The following is a 26,945-nucleotide window of genomic DNA, read 5'->3' as shown; positions in this document are numbered from 1 at the left end:
TGAATGAAAATATAATACTGTGAAGACATTTTCTATATTTAGCTTATTACTTGCAAACACAAAAAGTTCATTGTTAGAACAGTAGGACCGATACAGAGACTGTGTTGCTTAGAGGAACACCTTGTGGGTATTTAAGGGGAAGATCTGATGTTTAACTGAATTTTGTTATTTTTTTTAATTCAAGCAAATCTTAATTCTTATCTGAGCTCAGCACCCCATCCTGAATGCCTTTCACTGCCAAAAAAAGAGAAAAAAGTCACACATTATCCCTCTGGGCTGGGGTAATTTAATCTTTCTTACCCTTTAAATATTTTACATTTTTTAGATAAATGGTCTCTCTGCTCCTCTTCCACTGCAAGGCAAGAAGCTGACCTGAACATTTTTCTTTTTTTTTCTTTTTTTTAATGATCATCAGATTGTGTTGTATTGAGTATGTATTGATGGGTCACTGCAAAAAATATATACTAAATGCAAATAAAATTCCCTTTAGTGTTACATAAAAATACTTGACAGAGAATGTCATATACAAAGCTAAAATGTCTGCTGTTTTCCAGGCTTGCCAGACAGTTTGATTAAGATTAGCTTGATTAAATGCAGCCTTTTATAAGAATTCCTAAAGTTCTGTGCTGTTGGTTTAAGAGCTATTTGAGGTTACCAGATTTACACTTGGTTAGCATTATGAGGCAGCTGGAATGTCATGTGTGAAGACAGCAGAGGAGGGGAGCACAGCAGCTATTTACAAACTCTGTTCACCCTGAAATTTTGTTAAGTAAAATTTTAAAATAAGAGCAAGCTGGAAGGATCTCAGCTTTTATTTTCTGTGGTTTCTGGGGGATTAATGTTGTTTCCAGATGGATGCCAGAAACCACCTGATATATGAAAGGCTTTAATGGCGGAAAAACAACAGGCTTGGAGACCATCCAAACTATTATTCTTAATTAATCTGCCTCAAATTAAATAGTGGGAAAGACTGCAAGCTTGGCAACCCATTCCCCTGAGTAGGCTCTCTGTCCAACATGTGTGTGGTACACTGTCTGATGACTCAATGGTAAATTAAGCATGACCGTGTGTGGCCACAAATGACATGGTGTACAGAACTACTAGTTATGTTATGAACTTTGCCTGAAAATTTAACAATAATAATAAAAGTAATGGCACTTTTATTAGTGTATGCTGCAATCGAATCAAAACTATGTCATCCATTTTTTATTTTATATTCATGCGACATGTGATTAATCTATTTAACCTACCCTTTTTTTTAAACTCTTATGCAGTCACATCAGTACATCAAACAGATCTAACTTTCTGAATGATCGATTTATGTGGAAATACAAGATTTAATGTTGGGATTACATCTCACAGCAATTTCAAATTCACACTGTTGAACTGAATGTGAACTGAAAAGTTGTTATTTGTAGAAATGTAACTACCCCTCAAATCTCACAGTGCTCCTCTTAAGGTGTTACAACAGGACAATTAGTGAAAAGCTACAATTGTTGTAATATGATGCAGAATTATTTGTTAAGCATTTGTGAACAGCTTTTCTCCCGTTAAACAACAAATAATAGTTTTCATAAAGTTGTAAAGGTATGAAAGTATGATCATTCCCCTTTGAGTAATTAACATCAAATATTTGTATTAGTTAGAAGTTGGTGAGCTATTTGATGCATCTCCTTGTCTTGAATAGGAAGTCTCTCCAGACTCCATTCAAAAACAGTTAAATTTTACATTCACCAACCAGTAATGTTTCAGTATAAAAAATTCATTCTCTTGTTTCACCTTTATGATTGGCCTGTTCATTGTTCCCTCAGTTTATTATCCTTTGTTCCTGTTTTTCTATCATTTTTCATATTGTTTGTTCCTGCTAAAGAACTTTGGGTCGAGCCAGTTTAAAGCACCGTATAAATCTGACTTGATTTTAATGCACATGACTTACCGTGGTACTCTGATCCTCGTCAACACTGGCCATGTCCGAGTGAGAGAGATTAGTGCTTTGGACTTCCTGGATCCCCTCATTGAGGTGATCCAACTTTTTCATCAGAAGGGTCATGGAGTCACATGCAGCAGCCTGCACACACGAGCCAAATGACGCGCACACACACACACACACACACACACACACACACTTTTAGGCCTTTTATGTATGATGGTCTCCTAACCCAACACACACTCCTATTCCTCATCCACCTACTCTTGCCTTCAGGCTCCTTGCAGCTGAACAGCCCGAGCAGGGGTACACAGTGAACTGTGGAGGAGGTGACACCTTCACAGTGAGATAATTGTAGAGCAAGGACGACAGAAGCCTTTGATGGAAGAGAAATACTATAGCTAAAGATAGCTGCTAGTGAAGAATAAACTGCCTTTAACGTATACAAAAACAGCCATGTGGCCAATGCATGTTATGTAAATGTGTTAATATCTGTCTATTCCATACAGCTCAGTTATGCACATACCTAAACCCTTGCTTCCCCTCTCTTTTCCCTCTCTACCCATTGGTCATGGACTCTGACTGAGACACTGTGTTCACTGGCCTTCCAGGAAATGAACAAACTGCTTTGTTTCTGGGCTCCGCTGCCAATCCCAGAGTCCCAGAGGCTGATAGCAGCACATAGGGCCCCTTTGAGGAGCTTGAAGTCCAAAAACAGCCCCCTCACTCATACTCCTACATGCATGGACACAAGCATGCCCTCATACTACTCCACCCACCCACTCTCACACACAAACACATCCTTCTGTCCACTCCCATTCCCGAACCCATCATGTTGACCAGTTTTAAAAAATATCAGCAGTAACAGTTTTGGCAGTAAAGCCATTTCCTGTGTGTTACAGCCCCCACATCTCCAGATTCCTACACACGGGAACACAGAAGGCTGTCTATGTGCAGCAGGGTGCTATTTTTACCCTCACTATGGGGGACAGAGCCAGGGCGAGGGGAGAACACAGGCAGCGGAGGCTTTTCAGTGGCATGAGCGACTGCAAGCATGAGCATACGCAGAGTGGCACGTAAATGTGAAAACAAATGCACACCATCGCATCGACATAGATACACATTTGCACACACTTTTTGCAGCAGAGTGCTCTCGAGGCTCATGAAATGTCAATAGGCTTCTGTCCAAAGTATTATATAGTATAGGGCTCTTAACGCATCACTGCTATAAGAGCATTTAATTATTTGTCTGAACTGTCCTGGAGAGGGTAAACCCCCACTATTATTGTGATACATTAGTCTAAGTATGAATTACTAAAGAAGTAGAGGCTTTTCTTGGTCTGTAAGTGTGCTATGCTGATCTGAAGTGATAGTATATTTTGCACGAATCGTTTGCCACTGTAACTACATAATTATGATGACAACTTGTTCTATAGAGGAAAGGAGTGGAGAGGGGTAAAAGTATGTGCAAACTACTTCAGAATCCCAACAAAATGTTTTTTTCCCATTCAGATAGATCTTGGTGAAATAATGTGCTATGTGTTTTCAGTTTTTCTATCTTTCTGTGTGATGCACCAAAATGGTATCTTGTAAGCAGGGCTGTTGTTAACACCATTTAAGTCCAGTTAAACCTGCAGTAACAGATTGTTTTGGCCACTTGGGGTCAAGTTGTGAACACAAAACTTGTTAGCCAACAGTTGCTTATTTTACACAACCAGCAATTACACAGCAACATTGTCATTCATTTGGATCGTTTTTCTGGATTCTAACTGTGTCTGTCTGCCACTTGGTGGTTCAATGGGTTTTTAGAGCTTTTTCACTGAGAAAGCATACTGCCTTGTGCGGCTTAAAACAACGCTACAAGAGTGGTGAGAGTGAATGAAAACAGTACATTTACATGCCGGACAACTAAACAATTAGCTATAAACCTCTGCAAAGCGAAGGAGAGCAGCACATTTGGGTGATAACTCTCAGTGCGCTCCTCACTACGAGTGACCTCTTTCTCATGGTTTTCCCATTGTCATTTGATACATTGTTATTGTAAAATATTGGTTAAAGCTGCATTAAAACCAAAGTCCAGAAGGGGTCAAGACTCATCAACCTAGACCAAGTCTAAATTATAGGATTTAACCTCATTCAATATTTTTTATTGTTAAGAGTGGGGTATGTCATCTAGCTAACACAGCGCATTTAAACATGTAATAGAAACAGAAAAACTCCAGTGATGCTGTCCATTATGAAGTAGCAGGTACTGTACATTGAAATTTGTCTTTGAAATTACAGATTATAGCTTGTGTTCTCAAGTATTAAAAGAAATTCTGTAACATTATAAGGTGGTATGAAAAACTGAATTGGTTGAGATAATAATGTCAAACAGTATCAGTAGTCTTGATACCAAGCTTGTAAGACTCATTTCACTTTAAATGCAGCTTTATAACATTTTTTTGTACTCTAAATTCCTAAAATTATTTAATTTGGCAAAGTTGTTACCCGCATTGTGGAGTGTGACAAAACTGGCTGAACCAAGATATTCCAAGAATGTGGAACCACAGTGGGGCCTCTTTGACTTAACAGGTATTCAAATGAGCACCGGCCTAAGCCTGTCAATAAGTGACTTTAAAAGCTACTTGGTCAAACTCTGAGAGCGACATCACAAAAGGAGCACGGAGAGAACAAATCCTTTCATTTCAGTCCAAGAGGGGAGAAAAAGTGTGTAGTTTGCCAGAGGACTGTTATGGGAACATGCCAGCGACGGAGGTCCGCTCTGACAGGTGTGAGAACACGGTCAGGGGCAAGCTCACACTGATGGATGCCCGCTGGTACAGTGCAGGCTGAGAGGTGGAGATACCAGGCCGTCCCAGGAGAAACATGAGAGGAATTTATGATTGAAGGTACACCTGCCATAATATTCCTTTTTATTCAGATCCCCCTTTTTTCTCAAAACAGTTTTCTCTTTCACTTCAAAAACTCCACCAAAAGAAAAAACACCAGATAATTCAAACGACTGCAAACTCTTTATCTCTAAACATTTGGGCAGTATAATATATATAGCAGCTTTTGCAACAGGCAATGTTTTGTTTAGATTATTTGTAAAAGAGGGTTGGGAGTATGTCATGCCACAAAGATGCCCAGCCAGAATTAAACCAAAGACATTCCTACTACATACAGCACTAAATACATGTATTTTTGCATCTAAGCCTCTGTGACCAATAATCCACCAGGATACTCCAGCTACCCTACTGTAACATGCTGTGCGGCATACAAGTTGTAGATTGCAAATGATGCAGTCAATTATATTGCTCCTAGTTGGCACTGACACATTTATAAATTCACAAGCATTCACATTTACACAGTTTACTATCTTTGGAAGACACACTGGACCCTCAAAAAAAATACTACAAGCAACAAATTGGTGGTCAGGTAGAAACAATTTGACATTGCTGCCCTCTAGTGGTGAAAGTAGTATTCACTGTTACAAAATAAGCGCTTTTCACCGAAGATGGGCTGACATGTAGGAACACTACATGTGAAAATAATGACTGATGGCTGAATTCTGTTTCAGGGTCCTGGTGTTGTGCATGCTGGCTCACTGTCACACTGTCATGTCTTACAGGACACTTGTTAATGTTATTAATTAAACCTGTGCTTTTCCTGATATGACAAGCTGCTGAGCAAAAGGCCTCTCTGCAGTGCAGTGTAACTCAGACATGCAGTTACTAAAGTTCTACACAGTGAATGAAATCTCTTTGTCTCTTATATCTCTTATCTACTGTCGTGTTTTTCTTACCTGTTTTCCATTGTTCTGCAGTGTATCCTCTTCCTCCTGGCTACCTGTGAACTCAGGTTTGCCCTCATCGGTGGCCTTTTGCCAGATAGATGCAGAGCTATTAGGCTGGGCATCCTTTCTCATCCTCAAGTGCTTCCTGTTCCTGCTCAAGTTTCTACGCCGACGGCTGACCAGGAATTCCTTATATTTTAACGTCTCGGGAAAATCATCCTTCTCATCACCATCATCGTCACCCTCTCCCTCTTCAGTGGTCGACGAGGAGGATTCCCCGCCATCGGAGCTCTCATTGGCAATGATCACCTGGTTGTCAGAGCTAAAATCATAATCACAGAACACAATGGCACTTGGCTTGTGCTTTACTATTCTTAGCAGATCCAATGAACTGTCCTCTGGTGCATTCACATATGCTGGCAGATGGTTACAACTACTTTTATCCAGGGCTGGTGAAAAGGCAGGAAGAAACTCATCAGATAAGGAGGTCTCTATCGGACTCCCTTCTTGCTGCTGAGGCGATATGGCTCCACCATGTTTCAAAAACTCCGCCTCCACCTGATAACCGAGGTCGGACACCTCCATGTCCAGACCTGTTCCAGGAGCCACTTCTGAACTGTTTAAGTCGAGCTTAACTGTATTACAGGGGGAGCTGATGTCCATCTTCAGCTCCTTCAGTATTTGAGCATGACAGAGCAGAGGAACAGGTTCAGACATGGTTCTCAGTTTGCTGTTGGAGCTTTGAGTCAGGAGGGGAACTTGACCTTGCAGATCACCCAAAGCGACCCCGACAGCCTGGGGGTGAATGTGCCTGTTAGGCTGCTGCTGAACAGGCAGTGGACCTTCATGCATCACTAGTGAGCCAGTCCTCATCTGCTGAGTCTTTTATAGTGAGCACAATGACAATGAAAAACGTAAAGCTGCTTAAATGAAGATTTGAGTGAATGATATTTATACATTTGAATGTCAGAAAAATCCTTTGATACCTGAGCAGGGAGAGAGATGGAGAGAAAGAAAGAGACACAGAATGTAAATTTGGACATCTTCGCCTTCACCCATGTGTGCACTAAAGAATATTATGCATGCATAATCTATTGTCATTTGTTTCTGTTAAAGGATGTATCTGTCTGGATTCAAGTCTTTATTTGCTTACAAACTTAAGAGTTATGTTCAAGAAGGATGAAACTGCTGCTTAGACAGTTTATCAATCATTCCTTGATAAAGATACAGCCCTGCAGTTTAACACGATTAAAATATTGTAGCAAAATTATTTTCCCACTATTTTGATACTGTGCATGCTCTACTATTATTACCAAATATAACTTAAATGGGATTTTCTGGGCCAAAACAATCAAAAATGTGATCGGCTCATGCCAAAATCAACAAGTTTGTCACAGTGCACCCCTCTGTAGCTCTCAGACTTGACAAATGCATTTTGCTCAAACACACTGTTTTTTCCTGATGGATATTTTTGGCTGCAGCCAACACACCCTTTCCTTGCCTGTTATGGTTTCTTTGTCTTTCACACACAGTGGTAGGTCTTAAAATTAGGTTAAAATCCTGAAAACACTATAAAACACAGACAGCATATACATGTAAAACATACTAATCCTTTCCCAAGAAAAGTTTCATACTGCACACTTGCAAACAAAGAGTCATTTGTTCCTATTGTGTGAAGGCCATGTGTCAACTGGTCAGTGAAAAAATATTACTGTAACTCAATAACATCTTAAATACTCAATAACGTCATAAAGGTCATATACTATAGGTCATGTTTGTAATTCTGACCTATTTCTTAAATATATTAAAGAAATATATAATATAGGCTGCTTTAAAGAAGAAGAAATACAGAATTCATATTTCAACATACCAGAGGTGTCAACCAAGGTCCAACACAGCAGTCAGAAGAACCAGTATCCAACTCATTGCTTATGTGCTGCATGACACAGAAGGTACAGAAACAGTGAGTTCACCCCTGAAAAGATATGAAATTCTGTGAGGGGAGGAGAGAAAAAGCAAAGCTTGAGGAATGCTCTTCCCTCCTACATTACCTCAGCAAGAAGACAGAGAGTTCCACAGGCAGGTGTTTGCGCTTTTTGTGCAAGTCTCTGTGTGTATGTGTGTGTGTGTGTGTGTGTGTGTGTGTGTGTGTGTGTGTGTGTGTGTGTTATTTTGCACATGAATGCAAGCATGTGCAAGAGAGAAAAAACATTAATTACGCACTCAAAGCAAATAACATCCAAAGTTCTGTTGTGGAAATGATCAGATTAAATAGCTGCACGCACATTAGTCTTCAACAAACATTGATTAAATGGCTTGGGGTCCGTGGTGCACCTTTCCCCCTCCCCATTCCTCCTTCTTCACTCATTGCAGTATAATATGGCTTGAGGCAAAGGATTAGAAACACCTTAGAAGCACATTCCTCAACAACACATGAGGTAATGCTTTAAACGTGTTCTTATCCTCTCTAAATCGCTCTGAGTTCATATTTTTTGTAACTACAGCAAAGCTGTAAGCCTTGATCAACAAGAAGGGACTTACTGTCCTTACAAAGCTGTCGGTGGACTGTGGAATTCCTAACGTTTACCAGCAAACATTTAATTCCATGTTTTGGAGGGAATGTCTTTGGTGAGGAGTAAAGACCTGCTATTTGTACGTTAACCTTGACAATGACTCTGCCTGTTGAGGCCTGTTTGACCCACAAGGTCTTGGGGAGAAGAGATATGGTCAAGGTGGAGGGTGTACTAAGAGTTAGTTATTGTATTATGAATTGCTTACTGTAATGTCTCTTCACACACAAACACAATAAAACACATTTTCACAGCACACACAGTGCTATCTAACTGAAGCTGCAGTGGATTTGCTGAGGTATGTTAGAAGATGTTGCCTGTAGTTCATACAAATAAGAAAGGAGCTCAGAGATGGGATCTTTGCAGCAGTCTAAATATCACAAATTTACATTTGAAAAACTCAGCAACATTAGGTTTTTCCTAACAAAAAGATCATCAGGACCTTGTTGTGAACAGTTTTCTTCTTCTGCTTTGCAATGGATAAATTATCATTTTCACATAACTGTCAAAAGAGATTTTGCTATGTTAAGTTTATCAAATGAAAGAACTACAATCCAAATGCCATTGTTTCACTGTTTTTTGAGCAAACTGGCCCTTTAAAAGTTCTTCCATGCCCATTATGTAAACTACTGTTAACTGACCAAACAGCATCAGCACAAGTTGAACTATCAGGCAGTTAATAAAAAACACACTTATGTGTGAGTCAAATTGATGCTTATGAATGAACCTCATTAGTTATCTTGCTTGAATGAACTTGACAAATTTCACTCACCATCCCCGCCCATCTAAAATGTTAGACAGTCCTACATAGCTGTGATGATGGATGCATCTTAATTTAACTCAAACATGTATTTCAATACAAGCTACGCCAACCTGCCGAGACGAGCTCCTCCATATGTAACATTCCTGTCATAGAGAGGTATAGTTACCTGGGTCAGGTTTGAAGAAAAGTGGTACAACAAAAGAGAGGAGACAAGGCGAGATCTGGCGGTTAGATACAGTACACACAATAAAACGATTAGAGGAAAGAAAGACAGATCAGGAGTTTCTCTAACAGCTGAGGTTTGTTAGGATTATCTGTTTTTTAACTCTACAAATCAATAACACTTAAGGAAAGCACATAAAAAGTTTATCAAGACCATCTGCTAATAAATTCACACACTGAATTATGTAAGCTGTGTTATCTTGACAGTGTGTATTATAGATAGTGTGAAAATCTGAAACACAAAAAACCTTATTTTGACAACAAACAGTCAGCTTCTAGTAAGATACACAAAGAGAAATGTACTTTCCAACTCTATCACTGCAGGACAGAAAATATCAAATTAATATTCTGCACTTTCTTGCCTGGTGTAATGACTGATGGTTATATATTTAATTGCTGCTTGTACGTGAGTCTAAATTGATTATGTGTTCATTTTTAACTTTGTCTTTTTGCGTGGTCCAAAATCAAACTGTTTGAATTAAAGAACGGGTTGCTCATGGAATAAGGGCATTTAATAAGTACAAAAAGCAACACATTTGGAGAGAAACCTGAAATATATTCTACACTTAGTCACAAGATTAGCACACACATTCTCATCATGTCATGGCATGACAGCATGGGGACACTGTGAGCTCTTGTTTTTGTTGCATGGGATAAATATCTCACATTCCTTGGTGGTATCAGACAGTCACACTGTCTTCAGTGTAAACGTCAGCAAATCAGCTGCAACAAAGAAAAGATGATATCCTTCCAATTCCACAGAGCCATATTAACCTGCTGGTAGCTGCTGGGTCCCTATTAACCCCTCGTCCTCCCCTCAGCTTTCTTCCAACAAGACAAATGTCTTGTCCAGGGCTGTCCTGGGTACACATCTCTACTTACAACTACAAATAACAACAGGAGTCATGCAAGAGTTACAGTAGTGGAGGTCATCCCTTGTGGGGGCACATACATCCTCAGAAAAGATAACGACAATGAGATTAAGTTGAGGCTCCACAGGATCAAGGTCTTCAACATAATAGAGCACTGCACAATAATGCTGCTTCAGGGCTATATCAAGCTAATACATTTTAATTCATCATTCTGCCCGAGTGTTGTTATGAATTATAGTCTTTCGTTATCAGATAACAAACTGATACATCTGGTGCAACTTACGATGGAAAGCACATTGTCCAAGTATACTCACAGTTTCGTGGTGTCCATGATTAAAAGGCTGATTTACCACTCGCCTGTAGGAGCTTTGACCCGCTCGGCTCTCCGTAGCTCAAGAGGAAACGGCAGCGCGGGTGGTGCATGAATAGTATTTCGCGGGAGAGTGGCTAGCTAACGGCAGGTTGTCTGCTGTCAACACGGAATTTTACAACAGTTGTTACTAAATTCACAAGGACAATGAGTTTGTGGGTGGACAAATATCGACCAACATCCCTCGGGAAACTCGACTATCATAAAGAGCAAGCCACCGAGCTGAAAAACCTGGTGAGAGAAAACAACCTCATGCATCCTGCAGACTGTGTGTACATTAGCATCGCACTCTATAGCTGCATACAGGCTGATATCAGAAAGTTTACTTTACCAGAGACATGTTCCCCTGGTCAACTGTTGTTGTTAACCCGGTCATTTAAGATAGCTTGTTTGTGATAGCGGCGTCCATCATATCAAACTTTACGTTAACGTTAATGAGATACACTAAGGTTATGTCTTGTCATTTGAGTGCCACCGTTGATAGATTAATCATGCAGTAACCGTACGTTTCTGTATGTAATGTTGCTTAACGGCATAAGAGGATATACAACGCTATATGTGTTGCAAGTCAACTGACTTTACATGTTTACAAGCAACACTTTACTCCAGTGACGTTAGCTTACAGTTGCTACGACTGGTAATTAAGGCAAGTCATTTGATAGTTTAAGCAAACCTATGCTAATAAAGCGAAACATCTGTAAATGTTTCAGGTTCAATGTGGCGACTTCCCACACTTGTTGGTGTATGGTCCATCAGGCGCGGGGAAGAAGACCCGCATCATGTGTCTGCTGCGGGAGCTGTATGGAGCTGGGGTGGAGAAGCTTCGCATAGAGCACCAGACCATCGTGGTAAGAGGGGAAATAATGAACTACACCGCCACTAGACCCCCTTCCCACCATGCATAACTGCCTTGCATGCAGTTTCTCCAGACGCGCCTCAGTCAGTCATGAGTTCACAATCAACAACTGTCTGATGAAGACTTAGGTGCTCACCTGTTTTGTGTTTCTAATGTACAGGCTCCCTCAAAGAAGAAAATTGAGATTAACACAATAGCCAGCAACTACCACTTGGAAGTCAACCCAAGGTAACCTAATGACGAATAAGTAGCTAAATACATTTACTCAAGTATGGTACTTAGTTGCAGCACTTGCACTTATGTATTCCACTTCATTTCAGAGGAATCTGTACTTTTTACACCATTGCATTTATTTGACAGCTGTAGTTATTGGTTGCTTTGCAGGTTAAGATTGTTTTAATAGATTTTTATGGTTGAGGTATAGCCCAAAAATATTGTAATTTAATTTTAGTGGGACTAAGTATTTCTGTTATGTGTTGCACAGTGATGCTGGAAACCAGGACCGTGTGGTGATTCAGGAGCTGATTAAAACTGTGGCTCAGTCTCAGCAGATCCAGTCGAGCACCCAGAGAGAGTTCAAAGGTAGGACATGGTCCATGTTTTTAGAGCAACACTCGTGAAACTGAGTTAACGTTTCATGATTCTATTATTCCTCTGGCTCTGTGAAGCCGTAAGATGTAGTAATTGGTACTGTTTTTACTTTCAGTGGTGTTGCTAACAGAGGTGGACAGACTCACAAAGGATGCCCAGCATGCCTTGCGTCGGACAATGGAAAAGTACATGTCCACCTGCCGCCTCATCCTCTGCTCCACCTCCACCTCCAAAGTCATTGGGCCAATTAGGAGCCGTTGTCTGGCTATCAGAGTTCCTCTGCCGAGCACAGAAGAGGCAAGATGGAGATGATGTGGTTTAGATTACAACTACATGGCCTAAAATTTGTTAAGTAATGGTAAAGACAACATTTTAACCTCCTTTTTTTTTTTCTCTTGTCTCTGTGTTTTTCCTGTTTGCCAGGTCTGTAATGTTCTGACATCAGTCTGTAAAAAAGAGGGTCTGCTCCTCCCACCTGAGCTGGCCAAGCAAATTGCTGAGAAGTCTGGTCGCAACCTCCGCAAAGCCCTTTTGATGTGTGAGGCCTGCAGAGTTCAGCAGTAAGTCATCACAAAATTTAGCATCATTCCTCCACAGCATTAATCCGTGGATTAGTGTAGAATATAAACAAATCTGCTTATTTAGCCTGCGCTAATCTTTTCCAGGTATCCATTCTCAGTGGACCAAGACGTCCCACAGACGGACTGGGAGGTCTACCTCAGAGAAACAGCTAATGCAATCGTCAGCCAGCAGAGCCCTCAGAGGTTGGAGAGGCAGAGAGAGCAGAGGTGTAGTTGGTTCTGAAAGAAAGTCAGAGATTGAAATTGTTAATCCCTCATCTGTCTCTGTTCCAGGTTGTTGGAGGTTCGAGCCAGGCTGTACGAGTTGCTGACTCACTGCATCCCTCCTGAAATCATTATGAAGGTACATTATCTCCCATCAAAGTGTTGAATCGTCTTGCAGTGGAAGGTAATGAGAATTAATTTTCCCCGTCCAATCCTCTAACAGGGTCTGGTGACAGAGTTGTTGAGTAACTGCGATGGCCAGCTGAAGACGGAGGTGGCCCACATGGCAGCCTACTACGAACACAGACTGCAGCTGGGCAATAAGGCTATCTATCACCTTGAGGCCTTCACCGCCAAGTTCATGGCCATTTACAAGAAGTTCATGGAAGACGGTCTGGATGCTATGATGTTTTGAACAGGACTTAATATGTAGATACTTTTCTTGACAGGAGTTCACCCTCATTCATTTTCTGATCTCTTGCATTTTTGCCCCAACAAGACTTTCTGTAGACTTGATACAGATTTGCATCTGTATTCTATAAAGCACGGTGGTGACACTGACACTCGCCCCAGGATGAATCTTGATTGTCTTAGAATTTGTGACTTAATGCCATGAATTGTTGGCCAAAACCTCAGCACTATACACAGTTTGTAAACCTTGAACTGTTGCTCTAGTTGTGTCAAATAACACAAACAGAGCAGTTTTGTTAGTGACAGTAGCAGGCACTGATTTGTATGGAAAATACAGGACAAAATGTTGTCCCTTTAAAATCTACATCAGAACAGTACAATAAATTGCTTTGTTGATATGTAAAAGTCTGGTGTTGCATGGATATGACCAAGCGTGGGTTTTATTATCTCATTGACCATCACTCTATCGACTTTAAAAGGTGCCCAACAGGTTTTGTAACAAAATTACACCAACTTTATAAACATCTAATAACAGCTGTAACAGCTACAACGTGAAGAGGATTGGACCACTTTCATTATCCAGACTTCATTTAATATAAAGGTCAAAAGAAGTCCCATAATTTAGGGTTGTACAATAAAATACAGACTGAACTCTACTTTGCTGAACATTAAGCTCAGTTTTCTTTCACTGAGTCATTTATCAAAAGTTACAATCATCAGTAACTCTCCTTGTGTCTCTTGGCTGTGTAGTAGATAATGAGGCCGAGGGTGATCAGCACCCCTGAACCTACCAGGGTCAGGAAGCCCACCACAGGGCTCTTGACCAGTATGTGGCAGCCTAGGCAGGGCTGAGGCATGCTGGGACACTGCCGGAGCGCAGCTCCCTGAATGGGGAAGCCACTGTGCTGGATGATGTTGCGATAATTGGAGAGAGAGGCCTTGACGATGACCTCCTCATGAACGTGGCCGTACAAACCAAACCCTGGGTCCCTTTGGTCGCTCAGGGCGTAAGCAAAGTAACCCTTCAGGTTTACGCCGTCCAGAGTGTACGCTGAAGAGGGAGGAAAGAACATTAGAAGTTCAAGATTAATTTTCATTTACTTGTATGTGAAGGTGATGTGGTGGGCTGAGTGTGGGGAAAAATACATTACCTTTAACAGTCCATTTAAGATTATAAACATATAATAAATTGTTTACATCACATTGTGATGAAGTAATAAGTAGATCTATGGACAATAGTTTATTCATCTACTGCATTTTAAGCAACTTTTTGTTACATAGCTTCTGTATATTATTGTCATGATTAAGTTAAAGTTACAGCTACATAAATAATACTTCATCTGCTTACAAGCTTTATATTAAAGTTTTATAGATGTTTATTTATTTATAATGTTAAATGGGGGGGGGGGGGGGGTAAATACAGTGTTACCAAAATATATGTAGAATATAAAGCTTATGTTTGTGGATTAAAAAGCCCCCCAAAAGTAGTATTACTATGCAGCTGTGAAAATGACTACAGTCCCCTCCAAAAGTATTGGAACGGTAAGGCAAATTCCTTTGTTTTTGTTGTTCACTGAAGACATTTGGGTTTAAGATCAAAAGATGATAATGAGACAAGAGTTCAGAGTTTCAGCTTTTATTTCCTGGTATTTACATCTATATGTGTTAAACAACTTAGGACATATCACCATTTGTATTAGACCACAGCATTCTTAGTTGAGCAAAAGTAAAGGAACAAATAATCTTAAAGAAAATAACATTTAATATTTGGTGGCATAACCCTTGCTTGCAATAACTGCCTCAAGCCTGCGACCCATCGACATCACCAAACTGTTGCATTCTTGTGATGTTTTTCCAGGCTTTTACCGCAGCATCGGGATGTTTCTCCCTTCAGTCTCCTCTTAAGGAGGTGAAATTCATGCTTTGTTGGATTAAGGTCAAGTGATTGACTTGGCCAGTCTAAAACCTTCCACTTTTTCCCCCTGATGAAGTCCTTTGTTTTGTTGGCAGTGTGCTTTGGGTCATTGTCCTGCTGCATAATCAAATTCCTCCCGATTAGTTTCAATGCATTTCTCCGTAAATTGGCAGACAAAATGTTTCTGTACACTTCTGAATTCATTCTGCTGCTACCATCATCAGTTACATCATCAATAAATATTAATGAGCCTGTTCCAGAAGCAGCCATGCATGCCCAAGCCATGACATTACCTCCACCATGCTTCACAGATGAGCTTGTATGCTTTGAATTGTAAGCAGTTCCTTTCTTTCTCCACACTTTGGCCTTTCCATCACTTTGGTAGAGATTAATCTTGGTCTCATCAGTCCATAAGATTGTGTTCCAGGATTTTTGCGGCTCATCTCTGTACTTCTTTGCAAATTTCAATCTGGCCTTCCGATTCTTACTGCTGATCAGTGGTTTGCATCTTGTGGTGTGGCCTCTATATTTCTGCTCTGAGTCTCCTTCCAACAGTGGACTGTGATACCTTCACCCCTGCACTGTGGAGGTCGTTGGTGATGTCACTTACAAGGCAAGGCAAGTTTATTTGTATAGCACATTTCAACAACAAGGTAATTCAAAGTGCTTTACATAAAACATAAAAGCAACGGAAATATAAAAAAGTTTAAAAGCAACATAGGGAAATTGAAAAAAATACACATTAAAACAGGGTAAAACAGGACAGTAAAAGTTACAGTGCAATGTACAATCAGTTACTGATGTTTTGGGGGTTTTCTTCCCAGCTCTCACGATATTTCTATCATCAACTACTGTTGTTTTCCTTGGCCGACACCAGTAGTTTGTTTCTTTTTCAGGACATTCCAAATTGTTGTGCTTGCTATGCCCAATGTTTGTCCAATGGCTCTGGTCGATTTTCCTTCTTTTCTCAGCTTGACAATGGCTTGCTTTTCTCCCACAGACAGCTCTCTGGTCTTCATGTTGGTTTATCCTCTTTAACAGGAAATGCAGTCTTTATAGGTTTAAACCAAGGGTGAAAACTTAGACTAGTCATGCAGAGCAATTTAATATTTGGACAATCAACCTAAAAGGCACATGTTCCAATAGTTTTGCTCACTTGAAAAATGGGTGGGTTCAAACAAAGGGTGATATGTCCTGAGTTGTTTAACACATAGAGATGTGAATACCAGGAAATGAGAGCTGAAATTCTGAACTCTTGTCTCATACTCATCTTTTGATCTTAAACACAAATGTCTTCAGTGAACAACAAAAAAATTTGCCTTACCGTTCCAATACTTTTGGAGGGGACTGTATGTCACTAATAATGTAATTGAGTAGCATATTGTCTGGCTTTTTGATATTGTTAACCCAATTTATACCAAATGGACTCTTTTTATAATAATAAGGGATTTTTAGACATATCTCCTCTCCTGTGGAACCAGGTTCTAATTTGGGTTCATGAGGCAGACACCATCTCTACTTTTAAGAGTAGGCTTAAGACTTTCCTCTTTGATAAAGCTTATAGTTAGGGCTGGTTCAGGTGAAGTCCTGAACCATCCCTTAGTTATGCTGCTATAGGCCTAGACTGCCGGGGGATTTCCCATGATGCACTGAGCTCCTCTCTCCTCCTCTTTCCTCTCCCTCTCTATGCAACCTCATCCCATTAATGCATGTTACTAACTCGACTTCTTCCCTTTCCCGTAGTCTTGTCCTTTCTCGTCCCTCTCCCCTCTCCTCCTATCACTTCCTGCAGGTGTTTCTGGCTCTGGAGCTGTGGAATCTGGATCCGTGGTTGCGGGTCACCTGCTACCCTCATGTTCCTGCTCAATACCCTCTGCTGCAATTATTGTCCTATTGTTATTATCATTAACATTACGATTATTATCATACATTACTATAAATATCTGTACCATTATTATCACCAGTGCACTATATTATTATACCTTTACTACTTTCTGTGCCTCTATGTGTATATTTTGTAGTTTCACTCACTCACTCACTGACACACACACACACACACACACACACACACACACAAAAACCGGTCGAGGCAGATGGCCACCCACCCTGAACCATGGTTCTGCTCGAGGTTTCTGCCTCTTAAGAGGAAGTTTTTCCTTGCCTCTGTCGCCTAGTGCTTGCTCTTGGTGGGAATTGTTGGGTTTCTGTAAATAACATCAGTCTGCATCAGAGTGCGGTCTAGACCTGCTCTTTTATGAAAAGCGATAACTGTTGTTGTGCTTTGGTGCTATATAAATAAAACTGAATTGAACTGAATATCTATTTATGGTAACATCTCATAATTATGATGCACAAAGTCACATAGTGATATCGATTGATATACTATGTCACAACTATAAGAGATGTTTGTCTTTTCTATGCCTGAATCAGCTTCCATAACAGTTCTGCTCTCATCATGAATATGTAAAAATGGAGCCTGATAGTTAATATAGTTAATATGATATAGTGATATTATATATTTAATATATATAGTGATAGTTAATATTTAATTTGAACAAGTCAAAGATTTCATAAAACATTCAACATAAAAAAGTAAAAATGAAGTAATTCCTCAAATGTCATGGTTGATGTATTTCAGACTTGACATCACTCTACACAAAATATTATGCAAACTGTTTTCTGTGGGTGGTCACCACTTAGTGGTGACAGAGTACACTACAAAATATAATAACATGACACTGCAAGGTTTCCAAGTGCTGGTCAAGGTCTTCACTGAGTGTAACCCAATAAACTGTACAAGGACAGGTAACTGGATAGCAAGTAACCTTGACTCAACAATTCAGCGTAGAGTGTGTGTATCTTTGTTGATATTTTTGTGTGCCTATGTGTGTGTGTTCTGAGTCAGCTGACTATTCAAGGGTCAGTGACTTAAATACCTGTCTAATGATTAAGCTCTTCGGAGGCCAGTAAGGGAAAGACTTCAATCACATCTGAATGATTGATCAGTCAGTACACAAATGTAGTGATAACAATATTCAGTGCATTGCATTAATCATATAAAATCTCAACAGCAAGATGTGTGAGTTTGAAGTCTCACCTTTCAGCGCCTCATTGATGTAGTTATACAGGTAGTAGACTCTCAGGCTGTCTTTGAAGTGGGCTGCGTCTTCCTGGACCCCGTTGGCCATCACATAGACAGGTACATCACAGTAGTGCTCCCTCACCTTACACAGCAGGAGAGAAATGTCAGTTTTTTAAATCTCCGTCAAGGTTTATTAAAGTTTGTCACATTGAAACAATTAAGTTGAGATCAACCATTTGGTGTGAAAAGACATCAAGTAGTCTCAGACGTCACACAGGTGATTGACTGTGTTGGTATTCTCCCAATAGCAGGTGAAGAATCTTAACCTCTGAATCACACATGTAAAGCCACCTTATAAGCGCATCATGCATTAGCATCTACTGAATGTCATCATAAAGTCACTCATGGTTTTCCAGCAAAATCTTAAAGATCACTTCCAGAAATGTTTTAAAAATTTTTAAATGACCTCCTCTGAATAATAATGTCTGGTATGTTTTTTTTCTCCATATAAAATACAATAATGTGGTTAAGAAATTCCTAAAGTTGAATCCACTCTTTCTCCCCCATTGAAAAATTCAGAATCTGTGAATATGCAATACATACTAATATATTAATATTGTTCATTTCAAAAGTTTAACTGCTGGACACAAAAGGCCTAATACTTCACTGAAAAGTGAAGCGCAAATATCCAAGGGGAGAATCAATAAGCGAAACACATTTTTGAGTGGAGGGGGACTCAAAAGTATGTGTGGTCATGATGTTATAATAGTGGGTGTAGATCTTCATGTGTTTAAATCCCAGGAGAGACATCTGTCTCCTGAGTCTCCCCTTTACTAAGTCCCTGTCAGCTTTCCTGCTGCTAGTTTTAGTATAGAAAAACAGGAGTCACTTAGGCCAACAGACAACTTTTTTAACTCTTGAAGTCTGTACAAGACCAAACAAGATGACTCAAGTCCGCATCACAAACAAACAAAACAGCCACTCAGACCCCGCCAGTCTCACCCAGTTGAGGGCTTTCCTCAGGCCCCAGGGCACAACAGGCCTCGGAGACATGATCCACGTGGTGTCTATCATGTGTTGGACCTCTAGCATTGCTGTGTAGGTGTACCTGTAGACACGGAGATGATGCAGAGTCTGTGTATCATAAAAATAAAACTAGAAAGACGTTACAGGATGTAATCTCATGTCATTAAAATCGTGGACATATCACTACATCAGGTCAACATATTTGTCTCCAACTAATGTGAGCTACTTTAACACTAGGATAGTTAAGACCTCTTATGGTCCCTGGTTTGACCCTGATTAGGGACATTTGTTGCATCTTATACCCCATTCTCTCCCCTCTTGTGTCACAAACAAAATAAAACGATTTTTATCTTACGAGTCTTCCTTGGCATGTGTCACCAACTTGGTACTGAAGTGACTAATGGCAAAGAAGTCATATGTCCCTTTAACAAGTTGTCTGTCCTCCTCGTTGAACACTGGCAGGCTGTGGAAACACAGAAAAAATGGCATTTTATATAGTTATTTTTAAAAGGTACATGTTACTGATGTCCCTCCATATAATACCTTTGAATAATTTTAGTATAAATCCTGTTACATACAGAAATACATCAGTACATCAAATTACAGAGGCTAGATGAACGTGTCTTCATTGTGCCTGCAAATAACAATGCTCATCTTTGGATAGAAAACAAAGTGACTGTATTGATGTATGAATGAAGTGTTTGTACTCAAGTGAGTTGAGCTGACGCAGCCAGCTCCTCATTCCCAGAGGATAGTCCCCACTGCCAAAGATCGGCTCTGCAAACCAGCCAACGCGGAAGTCCAACACCCTTTTAGCTGGTTCCACGTCTTCGCGGCTGAATGAAAACGCTGGTTCCACCCAGTCCATGTGCAGAGCCAGAGACACCTGGGACATGACACAAAAGAAGGCGGTACAGGTGACCATCTGTGACATTTTCATTCTCCTATTGAATAAAGGCGTTCACCCTGTACAGTACCTCATTCATGAAAGTTTTTACATTTACTGTACTACATGACTGGGGACAGAAGCAGACCTGTCTCACATGGCCTGAGATGTTTTTATAACATAGCAGAAAATCAGAAATATTGATGCTGTGTGATCGATTTTTTAGGGAGACCTGAAAAGACACCGTTACAGTATTCGAGTCAACTGAAGATAAATGCATGTTATGGAAGTTTTTTCTGATCCTGCTGAGACATAAGTCCTTCAATCCTTGATACACTGTATTCTTCAGGCTGACTGAAGGTGAATGAAAGTCAGGTCTGAGTCCATGACTACACCAAGAATTCAGAATTAATTTGTGTCCTTCCTTGGCTAAAAAACAATTACATTAGTTATATATTTGTTTAATTGAAGAAAATTCTGACACATCCACCAATTGTTGATTTGTTCAATGCATTTACTCAGTGCTTATATGGGATTATAGTCCCTTGGTGATATGCTTATGGAAATGTGTGTGTTGTCTGCGTAATTGTGGTAACAAATTTTGTTGTTTTTCAGAATCTCAGCCAGAAGATGTTAAGACAGAATGGAGCCCTGGGTGAACTCCACAGGTCATTTTTGTGAGCTCAGAGGTATAAATACCCAAAGACACAAAGTAGTCCCTGTTCTTCAACACTGCAGTTCTACTGACCTGTCCTCCCTGTCCATGCCTGAAGTCGCGGTCATAAGTGTGCCAGGCTAGAGCGTGCGCCCGTAGCATCTGATGGCCCTCCTGGTAGCTCACCATCTCATCATTGGGCTCATTCAGGGTAATCCACATCTTAACGTAGGCACCTAGTTCTCTGTAACAAAGTCGGGCATAGGCTGCGAATGCCTCTGGAGTCTCCCTGAGGAAAAAGTCCCATGGGGAAATTTTCTTTATAGACAGAAACTGCAGTTATATCAGGCACATGGCAGTTTTGATTGTATCATTTCAGTATCTATATATAAAATCATCTATATATATATATAAACACTGTTAACCTCACACATACTCATACACCCATGTGAGGAAATAAATAATGAATGATAAATGAAGATAGATCTATTTACAACTAAATGTGCCAATAAAGGTGAAAATGCCAATACATCGATAGATTGTTCCTTTATTAAAGACAAATATAGTGATTACTGCATTTAGTGATAACTCTTTATTACAGGAAGTGGAAAGACGATACCATGGCAGCAAGTGATAAAGGGTGGCTTGTTGTTTCTGGGAACATCACTGCATGTTTACTTTTACACCACACCAGTCTGTCAATGATCCTAAGCTGTAAAAAAAAAAATCATACCTGATACAGGTGGATGTCTATTAGTTCTGCATTTGGAACAGATTTCTAAGTTCTAATAATATGAAGCTCGCTCAGCATTAAGTAAATAATGGCAAATTCAAATGAGAAACTGGCTTTTACAGAAGAGTAGTATTTATGTTACAGAGAAGAGAAGGTTCAAGTCACTCTGACAATTTTCTGCCAGCCTCTGTGAAGAACTAAAGAAGCCCGAAGAGCTTTTCTCCTCCTTCAGGTGTCAACTATCATAAAACCTGCTGGAGTTAAAAGAGCTTAAACCCAGAATCCTCACTGTATCTGACCTGTTCAGCCACTTGTTGGCGGTGTCCAGCGGGGCCGGCAGGCTGCTGCGCTGGCGCGTGTGGTGCCACAGAGTGACCACGGGCGTGACGTTGGCCTGCAGCAGCTGGCGGGTGAAGCAGCGGTAGTAGCCCAGCAGGGTGGTGTTGGGGTGAGCCACGTCGCCTGTAGGCACCAGAGCTGACCAGTTGAGGGAGAAGTGGAAGTGGTTTACCCCCACCTGCCTGATTTCATCGACCTAAAGTGAGGGAGGCGGATAAGCATAACTTAAATTTTACACACCCTGGCAAAACAACACACTTACAAATCTCTTGAAAATCATATCTTTATAATATGAAATCATTGCTGGGCCCATACCCTTTATACATTGAACATCCCTGACAAACTGTTTTGAACCCTGATAATTTGCACCTTCAAAAAGTACAAATACTAGTACAATTACTAATAGCTTCTAGCACACCGAATGAATGCATTGGATCAAAAACTGTGACTGTCTTGTCACTTGTGACAAAAGGATATTTCTATCCTCCGACCTTCGTTCTTTTATAAATATGTAACCCAAGAGACATAAATGCTCATTTATACAAAGCTATACTTGTTAGATAATACTGAGAAAACAGTGTGCTTTTTTGTTTTGTAATTGTATTAATTAATAAATTTTTTTCAGCGTTACTTCAGAGCTACTACAAGGGCATGACTTCTCACTCATGAACACTGCCCATTGTGTTTGATAATTATCTATTTAAATGAATAATTTGGTTTCAGCGTCTGGGGATTGTGCTGGGACACTTTAACAGAACGGAGCCATCATTAAAGTTATAATGAACTTGGACTTGCAGGAGGACCTACCTGTTGTCGGATGGTGGCGTAATCAGCGCAGTGTGTGGTTCGGCGTAAAGGTGGTGCGCTGAGGCCCTCCAGCCTCATCAGCTCTCCGTTATTGGAGATGTTCCACAAGTAAACACTGGGGTCCGCAAACTGGCTGGGCGTGGTCTCCACCTATGACGTTCAGGAGAAGCAAAAGAAACAACAGTATAAACATGCCTGCATTCGCCCTCGCACACTGTGTTTACCTAATACACACAAATGCAAATGAAGGTCAGAATCGACAGTAACAGTTGATCCTGTGTGGCTCAGCTGGCAGATGGTGTGAGGTTATATGGTTTATGATTAAGAGAGGATTCATCGCCGGGGCTGTTTCTGAGCTGGACTTTCACCATGAAAACTGCAAGTTCAAAATAATGTGATGACAATGATGTAACCTGGACAAAGAGGAAAAGAATTGCAGCTATTTTTAGAGAACTGATTAATTATTAGAGAATAAAATAATAATAATAAAAGTAGATAGAAAAAATAGATACATCGCAATAAAATCGAATCGCAACATAAATATCGTGATAATATCGTATCGTGGGGCCTCTGGTGATTCCCACCCTTAAAGAATAGGACTTCAAAATGTCCAGCAGAGCTGTGAGTTCAAAATAAATGAGATGCTGGCCGTTTTTTTGTTTTTGCAGCGTAAACAAAACTTCACACTTGATTAAGTATTAGTGATGTTTTATTGAATCTCTGAAGCAGAGCAAGTAGTAGAGTAGTATTCTAGTTGTGTCTCATTTTTTATCAGACCTCTGTTCTTTGGTGCATTTGACCCTCGCCCCCCCACAACTCCCCACAAACAGTACATACACTCCTTCCTCTCGTTCTCAACACACACAATAAATGCATCTACCTGTATGGAGTTGGCGGATACACCCCAGGCAAAATCACACGGGAAGACTCCTTGTGCTGGCCTGTTCTCTGGAAGTTCTGGGAAACCGTTCTTCTGGATGACGTTTCTTTAGGAACAAGTGAATAATCAACATTTCAGGAGCAGCTGAGCTGAGAGTGAAAGCTATCTTTGTAGCTGTGAGGCAGCATTAGCCTACATGTGCCATCCTGTGCACCGTTTTTTCAAAAAAGCCAAACTGAAACCATAACTGTGAATGCCATGCTTTACCTACTGATATTTACTTTTTTTCAATATTCCATAACAATCTATTGGCCAGCTTATCTATCTAATTTCTTAAGTGTTTTCTTGCTTTCATCTTGTTATCTGTTTTATGTGTGTTTTATTGTTATTGAACTTGCGAAAGCAATGTTTTTTTAAAGGTGCTCTATAAATAAAAAATTTTTTTTTTCAATTTAAGTCAGCATCTTACACAGAACATTTGTTGACCCACCTGATAATGAAAAAACAGAAGTTTTATCCAAACTAGATGTTTTCTGCATTTGAGTTGAAATAGTTTGTGCTCGGCTCCTTCACTGATTACAGATACTTGGAAAGAGCGCAATATTCTGTAAGTCATAAAGCAAGGTTTTTTAAGACATCTGCTTTTGTACCAAAGCATTATTCTTACAGTGTGACGGGTAAACTCCACAGGGAAAATCCACATCTGCAAATCTACACATTTCAAGAATGTGTAAAATCACCGCTCATCACATCTTGACACATACCTGTAAAAGGTGGCAGATGTCTTTGGCTCCCTCTTCATGTCAGGAGTGTTGAAGTCAACATAGTAAAGCCCCCGTCGTATCCCATATTCCCTGTGCCATTCGAAGCCGTCTATAAGAGACCAGGCTGTGTATCCAATCACATTCACTCCGTCTATGACGATCGCTGTAAAACAAACAGACAGATGGAAAGCCCAGATCTAAGTCTCTACTTTTCCTTGAGATTTCAGTTTCATGTAAAATGGTTCATAGCAGAAATGAGAAATAATTCAACTGAACTGTTGGTTCAAGAATGCACAAATTTGGGTCTTCATGCTGTTGTGGTGAATGTGTGACATCAGACTGCATCATTACTCACATTTTAGTGCCTCTGCAATGAACCTCTTGAGGTAGTACATGTGTTTTGGGTCTTCTGTCTTGGTATTGCCAAGGACGTACCTGTGATGAGCAGCAGTGAAAACAGGATGTTCTACAACACAACAGAGCCCAGAACAACAAAGGAGAACCTCAAAGACAAATTAACACCTAAACCTACCAACCACTCTGCACCACAAAGATGGGAGGCTTATTGTACTCTGCGTTGACCCAGTACAGCAGCATCCTCAGGTCCAGGTCCTCCTGCTGCCCAAACTTCAGGCTGTCGTTGATGAGCTGGAAGCTCAGAGCCGCTCCGTGAGAGAGAGCAAAAAAGTCTGCTGTTCCCCTCACCTGCTCACTCTCCTCCCGGGTGAAGGAGGGCAGCCGTGAGCCCAGCCTCGCCTTCATGCAGGGAGGGTAGTCTCCGTCTGTGAACAGCGGCCGGGCAAACCAGCCCAGGACGTGGTCCAGGGAACACTGGCACTCTCGCAGGCTTTCCAGGCGGGTGCGACTGGGCTTGATCCAGTGAGAGGCCAGCGCCATGGACAGCTTGCCCTGCTGACGGGGTCGGTAGTGGCGGTCGTAGAGATGCCATGCCGCTGCGTGAGCCTGGAGGGGAAACAGAAAGACAGAAGAATAGGAGGAGGAGTGGTTGGAGTGGAGGTATAAAATGATGATGGAAAGAGAAGGTAAATGGAGAGAAGTACAAAATGAAGAAAATCTATCAATAATAAAACACTCAGTAAAAGGTTCTGTACTTTACTTATGAGAGGCCTACTTGGAATTTGATTCTGTGCATTTTGTTCTTTGGAGTTTACAGTGTGGCATGTTGCCACATTCACTTAAAACATCTAAATACTTCTTCCACCACAGAATACCATAAAAACACATAGAATATGAAAATCAAATAGCCACAAAACATTGTATGCAAGCAAATGTCAGGCTAAAAGGGTAAAGGCATACTCCTAATTCTCAGGCTGAAAACTACGCAGATTCAATATTTATTGTTCTTTAAGAGACTTTCATCAGCACTACATTGAAGTTGCAAACACTTCTTTGATGAGAAAAGACAATGAAAACCTTCAGGAGATTGTGTCCAACCCGGAACGGGAGATCAGGATCGTTCTTTATCCCTGGTGCGACCACTCCGGTGCCATATCCGTGCCGCGCCACCACAAACGGGTTGTCGATGGTGATCCAATACTTCACATCATCCCCGAAAGTCTGGAAACAGAAATCGGCGTAGTCCTTGAAAATCCCCACAAGCTCCGGGTTCCTCCAGCCGCCGAGGGTCTGCTGCAGGTGATCGGGCAGGTCCCAGTGGTAGAGCGTGACCACCGGCTGCACGTGGACCTCCTTCAGCCTCTTGATAAGGGACCGGTAGTAGTTCGTGCCGATTTCGTTGTAACTCCCGCGGGTGCCGTTGGGAAATATCCTGGACCAGGACAGGGAGAACCTGTAGTGGCTGACCCCAAGCTGCCTGATGGCTCGGATGTCAGCGTGGATGTTGTGATAGCTGTCGCTGCCGACGTCCCCGGTGGCCATCCGGTTCCCACCGCGCGTAAAGGTGTCCCAAATGGAGAGCCCCTTGCCGTCCTTCTCAAACGCGCCCTCCACCTGGTAGGCCGCAGTGCCCACAGCCCATATGAAGTCCTTGGGGAAGGTATCATAAAGGAAAGCCTTGTCTCCCGGATAGGGCAGTTTACTGAAACGCCCCCACGTTTTCAAACCAGCGTTGGGCTTTGCTGCCGCATAGGCAAAGGTGAGAAATGTCAAAAGGGCGCGCAAAGCACTCATGGCGCCTGTCAGTGCTGGCCTCGGATGTCCCGTTTTTGATTCAAATCTTCATTTAGCCATGCTTAGAAGCTTTCGGTGACTGAACAGCGGGCTGTTGAGTGCAGTCAGCCAGCTGTGAACCCACTACACGCCGCCTCTCCAAATCTATCAATTATTAGCCAAAGCACCTGACGCACGACGGTCTCCAGGCACAACACGATGTTAAGAGCCCCGAATGATCAATCTTTTGCAAAACAGGGACACATTAGTTTCAGCAGTAACTAAAGGGATACATGAGGAGTGCTCATAATAAAGTAGGCTAATTATTTTTTTCAGTGTGTTTAAGTAAGGCATCAGTATAGCTTTTTTTTTATTTCCATGTTCACCTGAATGTGATTGTCAGAACCGGAGAGTGACCCAGGTGCAACAGCCTTAATATGATATGAGTAACAGCACCATTATCATAGATACTCAGCTGGCAGATCATCTCATAACGCCATTTAAATGTCACACGTGTCAAGAACACAAAACACTCATCTGCATTTCTCACCGGATCAAGTTCAGTCAGGAGAGCATGCAGGCA

General features: G+C 41.0%; 3 protein-coding genes across 3 annotated transcripts in view; 1 reads left to right on the top strand and 2 right to left on the bottom strand.

Moving 5' to 3' along the window:
• The window catches only part of LOC119895716 (stAR-related lipid transfer protein 13-like), a 55,798-nt gene extending 48,093 nt beyond the window's left edge, over nucleotides 1–7,705 (bottom strand). Inside the window, exons 1-3 of the mRNA XM_038708992.1 lie at nucleotides 7,576–7,705; nucleotides 5,715–6,691; nucleotides 1,937–2,068 (exon numbers count right to left, since the gene is read on the bottom strand). Of these exons, the coding sequence (XP_038564920.1) occupies nucleotides 1,937–2,068; nucleotides 5,715–6,578 (996 nt within the window). The 5' untranslated portion in view covers nucleotides 6,579–6,691; nucleotides 7,576–7,705. The remainder of the gene's footprint in view (nucleotides 1–1,936; nucleotides 2,069–5,714; nucleotides 6,692–7,575) is intronic.
• Nucleotides 7,706–10,541: 2,836 nt separating this feature from the next.
• On the top strand, nucleotides 10,542–13,550 carry rfc3 (replication factor C (activator 1) 3). Its single transcript, XM_038709000.1, has 9 exons — nucleotides 10,542–10,736; nucleotides 11,213–11,350; nucleotides 11,519–11,586; nucleotides 11,843–11,940; nucleotides 12,065–12,246; nucleotides 12,373–12,509; nucleotides 12,615–12,713; nucleotides 12,804–12,873; nucleotides 12,958–13,550. The coding sequence occupies exons 1-9, from the start codon at nucleotides 10,650–10,652 to the stop codon at nucleotides 13,147–13,149; spliced, it is 1,071 nt and encodes a 356-aa protein (XP_038564928.1). The 5' UTR covers nucleotides 10,542–10,649; the 3' UTR covers nucleotides 13,150–13,550.
• A 165-nt stretch (nucleotides 13,551–13,715) lies between these two features.
• Nucleotides 13,716–26,527, bottom strand: kl (klotho). The gene is made up of 13 exons (XM_038708999.1): nucleotides 25,667–26,527; nucleotides 24,765–25,195; nucleotides 24,588–24,667; nucleotides 24,233–24,395; nucleotides 23,469–23,574; nucleotides 22,589–22,738; nucleotides 21,742–21,977; nucleotides 20,803–20,998; nucleotides 19,876–20,054; nucleotides 19,524–19,631; nucleotides 19,145–19,250; nucleotides 18,158–18,284; nucleotides 13,716–14,196 (listed from the first exon to the last, which is right to left on the bottom strand). The coding sequence occupies exons 1-13, from the start codon at nucleotides 26,381–26,383 to the stop codon at nucleotides 13,862–13,864; spliced, it is 2,934 nt and encodes a 977-aa protein (XP_038564927.1). The 5' UTR covers nucleotides 26,384–26,527; the 3' UTR covers nucleotides 13,716–13,861.
• Between the last annotated feature and the right edge of the window lie 418 nt (nucleotides 26,528–26,945).

Source organism: Micropterus salmoides, unplaced genomic scaffold, assembly GCF_014851395.1.
Source record: "Micropterus salmoides isolate LMB-PRFRI ecotype aquatic unplaced genomic scaffold, ASM1485139v1 Ms_hic_scaffold_9, whole genome shotgun sequence".
Taxonomy (NCBI): Eukaryota; Metazoa; Chordata; class Actinopteri; order Centrarchiformes; family Centrarchidae; genus Micropterus; species Micropterus salmoides.
The sequence above is the reverse complement of the archived record's forward strand: the minus strand, read 5'-3'. Positions and strand labels throughout refer to the sequence as shown.